The sequence below is a fragment of the Sinocyclocheilus grahami genome, unplaced genomic scaffold (genome assembly GCF_001515645.1).
Source record: "Sinocyclocheilus grahami isolate Dianchi unplaced genomic scaffold, SAMN03320097.WGS_v1.1 scaffold109.1, whole genome shotgun sequence".
NCBI lineage: Eukaryota > Metazoa > Chordata > Actinopteri > Cypriniformes > Cyprinidae > Sinocyclocheilus > Sinocyclocheilus grahami.
In genome coordinates this window covers 244,138-255,653 of record NW_015505288.1, presented here as the reverse complement: position 1 = coordinate 255,653, position 11,516 = coordinate 244,138, and the positions used below count along the sequence as shown (strand labels likewise).

The 11,516-nt window shown below is 37.4% G+C and overlaps 1 protein-coding gene across 1 annotated transcript; it reads left to right on the top strand.

Annotated features, from left to right (window-relative positions):
* The first annotated feature begins 405 nt into the window (after nt 1-405).
* Nucleotides 406-10,900, top strand: LOC107588918 (opsin-5-like). The gene is made up of 5 exons (XM_016277170.1): nt 406-490; nt 6,753-6,915; nt 8,372-8,499; nt 8,915-9,249; nt 10,081-10,900. Exons 1-5 carry the CDS (start codon nt 406-408, stop codon nt 10,741-10,743), a joined length of 1,374 nt encoding a protein of 457 aa, XP_016132656.1. The 3' UTR covers nt 10,744-10,900.
* The last annotated feature ends 616 nt before the right edge of the window (nt 10,901-11,516 follow it).

Genomic DNA, 11,516 nt, shown 5'->3' with positions numbered 1-11,516 from the left:
GGCTTTGGCAGGCTTGGCGGGCTTTGTCGCCATAAGCTCGTGCAGCTCCGCTGCCTAGCCATTGGTTAGTTTTTTAATACACTGCATGAACCAATGGCCGTGCAAGTTTCACTGCGTGAATGAAAAAAGGCTTCAGTTCAGGAGAAAAAAGTTTTTTTCCCATATGCGTCTAGCAAGACGCAGTACTTGTTCCCATATCTCAGGGAACCGAGGTTACGTTAGTAACCGAGTACGTTATTTCCCAGTTATTGTAGTTATTATAATAAGATCATTGTATGAACATGAAGAACAAGACTATAAAATAAATTGCTGCTGACATTTTTGTTTTTGTACGTCTGAAAACTTGAGTATTTATTATTATTATTGATCTCTCTCTCTCTCTTTCTCTCTCTCTCTGTGTTATAGATGCGAGGAATGGACAACAGTACCTTCCAGTCTAACATCCCAGTGGCTGCTGACATCACAGTGGGTGTAGTTTACTCCCTTTTTGGTAAGAGCAAGAATTTTTTTTTCATCTGCATTCTCATCAACTTTGTTCTATGAACCATAACAGAATTACAGGTTTTTCATTTGCTTCTATTTAATCCACATGCAGTACACATCTAGCACTGAAAGCAAGCATTGACTGCTGCACTGTGCTCTGATCTTAACATAAGTGCACAGGTGTACAGTTCTGCACTCTCAGTGTTTATATCTCCAATGCTTTTTGATGGTGTATGTTTGTTAAACACATGCAGGTGATAGTAAGTGATACAGATTAGGTTTGTGATTGTGAGTTTGTTGGGGAATTCACCAAGAAGGAATTGTGCTGGCTGACAGTGTCTTTTGTTTGCACATTTGGCTGTGTTTTTTTAATATCTGAATCATTGAAGGAGTTTTGCAAATCAGGTAATGACACAAACAAGCCTGTGAAATTGGGGCCATTTGTACAATCTCATCGCAACTTGAACGCAGGGCAATTTGCAGCAAGGCAACATACAAATAGTTCTGAATAAATGGCACATGAACACAAATATGCAGTATTTAAAAACACATATATTGTGTTTTGCCTTTCTACAATAGATTAATTTAGTCATTAATTTAGCAATTGCATTCTTAATTAAGTCATTTATAAAATATATTAGATAGCATAGCCTTCATCAATCATACTGTTTGTTGATACTGAATGTATGTCTGATATACTGAATGTTACATATACTGTCATGATCATTGCGTTTGTCTTACCAAATGCAGTATGCTGCCAGCAATAATTCATTTGCTGTTTACATGCGTCTATTTGATTAGTTTAAGTGCCGACGATGCAGTTGTAAGGGGCTGCACCCATGACCCTCACTAAAAACTCTCATGCACAGTGCACATTTATTGATCTAGCCAACTGTCTAACCTGAATTATACAATCAGTCACTCAAGCAGAAGTTTTCTACTGTGGATATCTCTTTTTCTCTATTTTTAAATATAAAAAAAATTACTTAGGTTACGGCCATGATGATCCATGCTGCAAGAAAGTTAAAAAAATAAATCAATAAGATTTAGACTTTTAATTAGCAAGGACAAAATAAAATTGGTCAAAAAGTCACAGTAAAAACATTTAGAATCTTTATTTATATTTCAAATAAACTTTCTGTTCATGAAAGAATCCTAAAAATATATTAAGCAGAAAAACTGTTTTCAGAATTAACAATAAAACCATTATTAATAATTGAGCACCAAAAATAATTTGGACTAATAATCAACATATTAGAATGATTTTTAAAGACTGGAATAATGGCTTCTGAAAATTTAGCTTTGCCAGTTGACAAACCCATAATGTATATTATCTCTTTTTAAATTTTTTTCATTTTTTAGAAACCTGCAGCTTAAATACCCTCAATTACACTAAAATAATCTTATTAACGTATTTGAGGGTATTTAACCTGCAGCTTACTTAAAGTACTTTGCTGTTTACTGTTTATCACACAAACACACACAAACAAACAAAGGATCAATTTCTGCTGCCATGCTCACTAAGACATGCACACAAATGCCCTTCTGCAGTAAATAGCCTTTTTCATAAACAGATGGTGAACTGACTGTAAAGCTATAAGATATGGCAATTTTAAAAACAAATGTGAAGTTGCTTTCCTGCATCAAAGGTTTTGTGGTTTTGACCTTGTGTGTTTGATATATGAAGAGTTCAGATGCAAAGGCCTCTAAGTGCCAGCTGAAAATTTCTTCTAAAATTTGCATTTTTATCAGGCTCCTATGTTTATGTTAATTTATTTCACTTTAATGGCATAGAGAAGGACCTATACATTGCCATTAAAGTGAAATTTCTGAACCTAAGCAATTTTCAGATGGCACTTAGAGGCTTTTGCATCTGAACTCTTCATATGTGCTAAATACTTTGTGTTGGCTGTGTGTGTGTGTGTGTGTGTGTGTGTGTGTGTGTGTGTGTGTGTCATATATGATTTAAACTCTGACATTCATTCTCCTTCTAACAAAGATCTCTGCAAACATTCTTTCTCTTTGATGAATGCTTGAACTGAAGGTAAGGCCTAGGCCTGTACACAAAGCTAGGCAGTTTTTATGTTCAGATTGGTTTTTGTGTGCTGTCCTCAGTTTGCTTTGATAGAAAACGCTGTAGTGTCATAATGTTTCATTTGAAATGCACTGTGGATCTCTGCAGTGTTTATTAATTATTTATGTGAAACAAACCTCTGTGGAGCACTACAGAACATCTTACAATCCTCCTTGGTCTTATTTATTTCTTTTTTTATTTACAATTACGGTTCCTTGCATAGCTCGTTGCTGCGTGATTAAAATAATTAGACATGTGGTTGATGAAAGTGTTGACTTTCAGCATCAAAATTACTGATGCGTTGGGTGCAGAAACAATGGAGGTGGATTGAGTGCCAGAACACTTGTGTGCCAAATGCTAATTGGCTTTTTCAATTCGACATACAGAGCACCGATCTTCTCCTTTATTCTGTCTCTCTTCTGTCTCGCTCTCCTTTATTCACTCTCGTTGCCTCTGTACCTTTCCTCTTGTCCGTCTTCCTCTTCCTTTCAGCGGGATAAGGATAAGACTGTTGTTTATATCAGGCTGGTAGATTAGCACCTCATTACATGGCTTGGTGGAATACTTGATTCTGATTTGCACTCACTCACACCATTGAACCAAATATTTGTGTACACTGGCTGCTGAACCATATATTTGACTGTTTTCTATTACAACATTGCTACTTCAATGTGTCTTGCATTACTGACCATATAATGTTTTCTATGTTTAATAGAGTATGAACCATTTATTTATTTTTTTTTTTCAAACGGCGATGACACATTTATTTTGTAATTGTATTTAATTTTTTGCGATATAGTAACTAAACTAGTTAAAACTGCTGTGATGGGGTTTAAATAAAGTTTCTGAGGGTGTGACTGATAATTTGACATCCTTTTTTTTCTCAAACTGCCATATTCCATCTCTCAGCATTTTCTTGCTCTTTTGAAAAGTCTGTGGGAATACTGTATTGGAATAATGTGAGAAACATTAGCTATGTTCCGTCCACCTATTGCGCATTTTTGGAAATCGCATAAAAAACGCTGGATGGAAACGCCAAGATGTGCATACATTCTAAAAATGTGCATAAAAAACTTATTCGCACAATTGGGTAGGATAAACTTTTTATCCAATAAGAAAAGATGCACATAAACTACGATGGAAACACATTTACCGAATAAATTCCAACATGCGCAACGAAAAAGTAAAGTGACTTTGCACGATGGGACGGGATGACTTGACTAACCAGTGGACTGATCTCATTGCACAGCATCTGAAATGTTGTTTTGGTCATTCTGAAATGGCTGAGCAAAGTCTGTCATCAAAGTATTTATGTATAATTGTCTTACACGACTGCATTCACAAACAGCAGGGATCCACATCTAATTAGTTACACTACTAGTTACATTACTTTTCCTTCACGCCCCACAGAAGTTGTAAATTCTTCTGACATGTTACTAACAATATATTTCTGTCAAATTTTTTGTTCAGTTCCTGTCATGTCTGTTATGAGTTCTCATTAGTTGCCATATTTTCTGATTAGCTAATTCTTGTCCAGCTGTTCCTCTTTAGTTTCCTGATTTACCATGTTTGTTCTATCCTTTGTTGGTTATTGTTTAGTGTTATGTGTTGTACCACATCTGCATTCTCAGTAAAGGCTTCATGGAAGTTTGACTCCGTGGTTGTATTCCTTATTGCTCTACAATTTCCAAAATCCACATTGGACCACATTGGACAAGCCATCTTTTCTTCTCACAAAATCAATGTAATGGCAATATTTACATCCGTTAAATGAAAGCTTTTTCGTATTCCAAGCTTGCCTGCTGCTCTGGTGACTTCATGTGTTCACGAGTTATGAAAATAAATCTAGGAATTATTGGATTGTTGGACTTCAGAGAGGGGTTGAGGCATCAAAAGTAGCCCAGCAGGCACACAACGTCACATGAGAAGTTTGCTTTTTAGTTAAATTTCAGTTGCGTCGGGTAACCAAAACTCAATGTCAATTCAACGTCTAATGTCAATGTTAATTTGATGTCCAATACCGACATCAGTTGATGTTGATATTTGTTGTTTTTAGGTTGTGTGAACAAAATCCAACATAGTCAACGTCAAATTGGCATCAAATACTGACGTCAACCAGATTTTCATTCTCAACCAAAATGCAACGTCTGTCCGACGTCATGTCCAGCATCAGCCTGACGTTATATTGACGTCCTGTGCCTGCTGGGAAGTAACTAGCTGTTTAACGGATGGTAACTGTAATACTGTAATATTTTGATGGAATTTGAGAGCTCTCTGACCCTCCATAGACAGCAATGCAACTGCAATGTTCCCAGGTTCAGAAACATAGCAAGGACATCGGTAAAATAGTCCATGTGACATCATTGGTTCAACTGTAATTATACAAATCTACAAGAATACTTGTGCGCAAAGAAAACAATAATAATATAATTTATTCAACAATTTTTCTCCCTGAGTTACCGTCTTCCGCCATTTTGGAGAGTATCCACTGAACGTAAACAACCCAATCAGCATTGTTTACATTCAGCATGCGCGTGTTTTACGTTTAGTAGACAACAGTGGCCTGTAGCACGACGCGAGATGAACAAACTCAGAGTTGCAACTCAGTAAGTTTTGAGTTGACAAAACCCGATAAAGCCAACCTGGTTTAGATCAGGTTCACCGGGCTCACAAAGCTCGATATAAACATTCTTTGTCAACTCAGAGTTTGAACAAGAGTTTGTGATTAACTCTGGAGCGTGTGCACCTGAACATGTGACACGAGCAGCAAACAGCCAATCACACTGAACGTGGAGAGCATCAGCAAAGTGTCATTTGGATTCACTTATCGCGAGAGTCAGCGCAATTCACTTTTCTGCTGAAGATGAAGAGATGTCGTTATTAAAAATTTAATAAAGTTAAATGCATTTACAAGGCAGGAATAAACACTTCTGCTGAAGCAAAAGTTTGGCAGCAGAAAGAAAAATATATGACTATGCAAAGGAATCAACTGAATGTAATTATATATAGTTTCACACAGCTCAAAAAGAAAACATGTAAGTTTAGTAATTTTAATATATATAATTGCCACTTCAAATAATAATTATGTGAATATATCATATTAATTATAAACAATTATAATATAATATAAATAAATATGTAGCTGCAAAAGTCGGGCAACTTTGTCTCTAAAATTCTTTGACTGCAAACTGCTTTAATTTGGAGTGAGAGATATGGGGGAGTGGCTTCACTGCATCAGATATACTGTATGTCACTTTGCTCACAGCTGATTGGTCCAGTTTAGGTTTGCGTTCTCTAACCCAGAATAAAGCTAGCCGTGTACTGTATGTTACCATGGTGACGAAACCTGCTCAAAACCAACCAATCTTCTTGAGCCCGAAAACTCAAGAGTTTGCTCAAATTAAATGTGAACTTACCTGGGAAAAAAACGAAACCGACTTCGTGCTACAGGCCACAGGTTGCGTTGCTTTCGGTTCAGGTCTTCTGTATGTGCTTTGTTAAATATGGAGCTGTTTTACTCGAGGTCTTAAAAGGAGATACCAAAGATTATCATAACCGATGTCCATCACATATGCAGGCTGATATCTAAAAGTATTTTTTTCTCACTAGCATTCCATTAAAATTGAATGAAATTCCAAGAATAAAAACAACTAGCTAAGTTAGCTGATTATCTTAAAAGTCCATAGATATAGGCATCAGTTCATAGATATAGGCATCAGTTAATATGGCTGTCAACACTTTCTCCAACAAGCCGATGGCCAGATGATGTTTGACATACACCCCATGTCTTTGATTCTCCACACACTGACTTGTTTCAAGGCATTAGCTCAAGGCCAAGAGACATGACAAGTATAAAGTCAAAGTATAGTTTCAGCCATTTCAAAAGTCATGTTTGAAGTATGTGTAATTTATGTAGCAGAACAAGCTTGAAAGTCTAATGTTATTTTACTAATAAATCAAAAACTGCCTTTCTAAGAACTCCTGAGGGAACCCATTACTACAAAATGCTAATTCTTTTCTGTCTTTTGGGACTACAGACTGCACTGCCAAATATCTTTTCTGCAACCCTTCCACTTTTATCAAGAATTTACAAATGAGAGCATGGGTCAGTTCCGATATGTTGGTGGATGAAAAATGTTGTGGAATTTATCACCTCATCATACCACAAATTCATCTCACGTTTTTGGTTTTGCAGGTGTTTGTTCGCTCTGTGGAAACAGTATGCTGCTGTATGTGTCCTACAAGAAGAAGCACCTCTTAAAACCGGCCGAGTTCTTCATTGTTAACCTGGCCATCAGTGACCTGGGCTTGACACTCAGCCTCTACCCTCTCGCGGTCACCTCAAGTCTCGCACACAGGTACCACAAAGAAATAAAAACTCTGAAAAACTAGGAAAAAGACAGGAAAGAGCGAAGACAGTTATGGACCAGAATGCAGGTGTTCCTGCAGTGTAACTGCAACAGCAGAACCCTGCTTCCAAGAGATTCAAGAACCCTAAATTTTTTATATTGGTTTGTCTTCAGTCTGTAAAGGTAGATTTTTTTTCTTTGCTCTCCCTTTCTTTCTCTTTATTTCTCTCTGTATCATTTATACACATACTTAGCTGTCATTTCGCTTCAGCTTATCATGTTTCTGAGGCAAAATGGTTCATATAATCCAAACTAAAAAGGCACACACACATTCAGTTCAATGCTCCATCAAGACGAAACCGGCAGGTAAATGCAAAGATAATAATGATTTGTGGAGACATGGAAAGAATGTGTAGGAGACAGGTCAAATCCAAGGGCTCCTTTTGCGCTAAACGACTCTGTGTCACAGATACAGCACATGTCGCACGTAAATCCAGACCACAGCCATCAAGGTTAAACTGTCCTTTACTTCAGACTGTGGTTAAGAATGACAATTGCAGTCATTAGTTTATGTGACTTCATGCTGCATCTGAAATGTACCGTAAGTCAGAGGTGCGCCCAAGACTTTGTCATGTCTTTCTCTTTTTGTCTGAGTGATGGATTGTACATCAGGAAACAGCCACAAACCAACCCAAGGCACATTTGAATCCTTTACAAGGGAGAATGTCTTTTTAGGGAGGCCCTTGAAATGCTTGATTACACATTTATAGGGTGTGCGAGTTCAAGACAGTGGAAAAATGCAAATAATCATGTAATTGTGCATAGCGAAATAAATAGGCTTTTAAACTTGCTACCCTTATCTTTTGTTGTTGACATCAGGGGATGTGTATCCAATCAAACTCTATGACATTTTGTCATTAATTCATCTCTTACTTGAATATGTGGATAATACTGATACAATGTTTGTTAGGGTGGTAATTTACAATGTACTGTTGTTTATCCATTTACAAAATTCAGTTTACCTATTCAGTCTGTGTCATTTGCATTAATGCATTTTTAATACATTTCAATCCTTGAAACATTTTTGTTGAGATGTTATATGATTTTAATGTTGTTTTTTATTTTATTTATTTATGTACTTTTTATTTCTTATCATTTCTTTATTATTCTTAAGTGTTAATTCTTATTCTTATGATTTTAAGATTTTATGTTTCTTCCACCTTATCATAGCTATTTAAAGAAATTTGAATTACCAAATGTGCTATATACTTAAACTTGCTTTGCTTTTTCTTAATATAGTATAGTGGCGTATAGAATAATGAAGAAGGCTGTTATTAAATATATTTGCAAGACAAAAGTGGTGATTTGGCTGACAAGAATGCATATTAAGGAGGACCACTTTGCAAAGAACCACTGACGATCCTTGATATTGCTTTCTCTTACTGAGTGCTGTTTCTGTTTGCAGATGGCTTTATGGAAGAACAGTGTGTGTGATCTATGCCTTCTGTGGTGTTTTGTTCGGAATCTGCTCTCTGACCACTCTCACTATACTCAGCACTGTTTGCTGCCTCAAAGTCTGCTATCCACTTCATGGTAACCTACATTATATATTTTTATTATGTTAAATAAAGTCAAAAAGTCCACAAGTGACTGAACTGAGTCACTATTGGTTTGGTTGAGAGAATAATTCAATGACTCACTCATGTAAACAGTCACTTGATTTGTTCTGAATTAGTGCATTGATAGAATGAACGATTCAGTGACTCACTTAAGAAAGTCACTTGTCCTTAAATAAAATTATAGTTTTACTTTATTTTATACTATATTATTTTACACTAATATGATGATTGGTTGGGTTGAGAGAATAATTAAGTGACTTAGACAGTCACTTGTTTTGTTGCTGCATGAATTAGTGCTTTGACGAATTCATAGAATGAATGATTCAATGACTCACTTATAAAAGTAACTTGTCTTTAAATAAAATTACATTATATGTGTTTATCTGTAGGTAATAGGTTCACTTATGAGCACGGCCGTGTGTTAATAGCATGCGCATGGGCCTATGCACTCGTATTCGCATGCTCCCCCCTCGCCCACTGGGGTCAGTATGGTCCTGAACCCTACGGCACAGCCTGCTGTATCGACTGGGCCTGGTCCAATCATGACTCAGTCGCCCGCTCCTACACCTCTGTGCTCTTCATTGCCTGCTACCTGCTGCCATGTGGCATCATCATCGTCTCCTACACACGCATACTGCTCACAGTCCGAGAGTCCCGCAGAGCAGTGGAGCAGCATATCTCAGTGCAGACGCGTATGGGCAACATCCAGGCCATCATTGTGAAGGTGCGGTGTTCTTTTTTATATATATATTTTTTTTACAAATTGGTGGGCGGGGCTAAACAGGCAGTGATGTCGGAGCAGGCATTGATAATAGAGTGGCACATGCCACAAGCTGTCATTTTGGCAGACTGCCTTCAATATAAGCTCTTTTTAGACTAACAATGTTAGTCGATATGTTTTTATAGTACAATGACCTCTTATATGTCAAAAGATCAAGGGACTTTTTGTTTCTCAGTTCATTACCCAGCTTATGTTCTGAATTTAAAGTTGATATTACAAAAATTGAGGTTCCTTTGAGATTTGTTTGGCGCTATACCAAAAATAGCCACCAAGTAACACTCAAACTCCATTTAATTTTTGTATGTATACATTTGTCACAATATTACTAAAATCACAAAATATGGAATCTTGAGACTCAGACCTTTCCAACAATATGTTTTGTCAAGATTAGAAAAAAGTTTGGATTCTAAAATATTAAGTATATAAGACTATAATGAGCACACTATTGTAACACCGTGTTGTATAAAAGTAATGCAAAAGGTTGACAAAGTTAAAAGTCTGTGCTGTCCTTTATGATCAATTCAGTGTGTTCTTACTGGATATAAAATAATGTTCTTGCAATAAAAGTCTTATTAACCCAATCTTTTGAACAGTAACATATATATAACTAAAATATTAATGAGTTAGAGTTTTTGATTGTGTTGGAACAGCTGCCAACATGAGCCCAACATGCACTCCTAACTCCTTCCATAATGTTAGAACTGATATACCATGATGGTTCTCATGATGTATTGCATGACGCCTCTATCATGCTCTTTCTCTGTCTTTCTCCAGCTGAGTGTGGCAGTGTGTATAGGATTCTTTACTGCATGGAGTCCATATGCACTGGTGTCTATGTGGGCGGCGTTTGGCCATTTGGAGGACATCCCGCCCCTGGCCTTCGCCATCCCAGCAGTTTTTGCCAAATCCTCCACCCTTTATAACCCTCTCATCTACCTCTTGCTCAAACCCAACTTCCGCCACCTCCTCTGCAAGGACATGCGCTCCCTGCGAGGGGTTTGCATGCACTACTGCCTGTGCCAGTGTTTTCCCCACTGGAGCTACCGCCCATCGCTAGCCCTCAATCTGTGGCCCCTGCGGCGACGAGGCCAATCTATCTCAGAATCAATGGGGGGGCCTGTAGGTCTTTTTCATTGCCCTTGCGAGAGGTGCAACGACCCGTTTGAGCAGTTTAAGCACTACCCACGTTGCTGTCCCGTCAATGTGAACACTGTGCAGTTGTCTCTGCAGGACAGCACCGAACCCGAATTGGAGCCGGAGCTGGAACGAGAACCCCGAAAGATAAAAGAACGCAAACCAAAGATCCAATCAGTGGAGTGTAAGAAATCTGTACGGGTGATTGTGAGGGGGCGGAAATGTTCTGAGACTGACAGTCTGGAGATTACTTTGGAAACGGTGCCTGTTCACGGCAAAGCTGCCAAAAATTCCAAACCGTAACACCTGAGCCTATGCATGGGTGTCTGTTTTTACGCATGCTGCGCGTGTGTGTATTCACTTGTCTTAGAGGGGAGCAAACTTTCACATGCCTCAATTAAGACCATGGCAACAAATGACTTTCTGAACAAAGTATTATGTGTGTTGATTTGTCAGTGATGGTAATGATTGTTTTTTAAAGTAAATTTTTGTAAGAAAATGTTTCTTATGAACAACTGACAAATTATTAGTGTTTTAATTAGTGTTTTTTTAATTTTTAAATGAAGTGTACACACGTCTTAGCTACCTGCTGAGGGACTGAACACATATGCATTATTGAAGTCGCTTTGGTAAACATGAACAGTACTTTCTACAACATGTACAGCTGTTGTAAACCTCCTTTCAAATCACTTTTCACACATGAAATAGTTAGCCCTGGATCATTATAAACCCCGGGTAAATGGAATCCTGCATTATTTTGCTTCATTTCATATTGCTTATAATTACTTGGAGTTAACAAATTAATACTGGGTATTCATATGCTGTTTCACAACATACATTCCTAAACCTCAGGTTAATGTTCTTATTTGCATATTTGCAATGTCAGTGTCATTGATTTGACGAAAATAGCACTCAACCTGTTTACATAACTGCTTTAACATTGCGCATCTTCATATTATATATTGCAGACTGTACTATTATGTTTTTCCTGAATGGACTGAATGAAACACTCTCTTCTTCACAAGTTTTCCATTATACAACACGCTGGCTGTGTCCGAAAACTTAGGCTGACTTGA

Coding starts and splice junctions, on each gene's coding strand:
- LOC107588918 (XM_016277170.1), top strand. CDS start 406: ATGCGAGGAATGGACAACAGTACCTTCCAGTCTAACATCCCAGTGGCT. Junction 491..6,752: donor TGTAGTTTACTCCCTTTTTG/GTAAGAGCAAGA, acceptor TTGGTTTTGCAG/GTGTTTGTTCGCTCTGTGGA. Junction 6,916..8,371: donor ACCTCAAGTCTCGCACACAG/GTACCACAAAGA, acceptor TTCTGTTTGCAG/ATGGCTTTATGGAAGAACAG.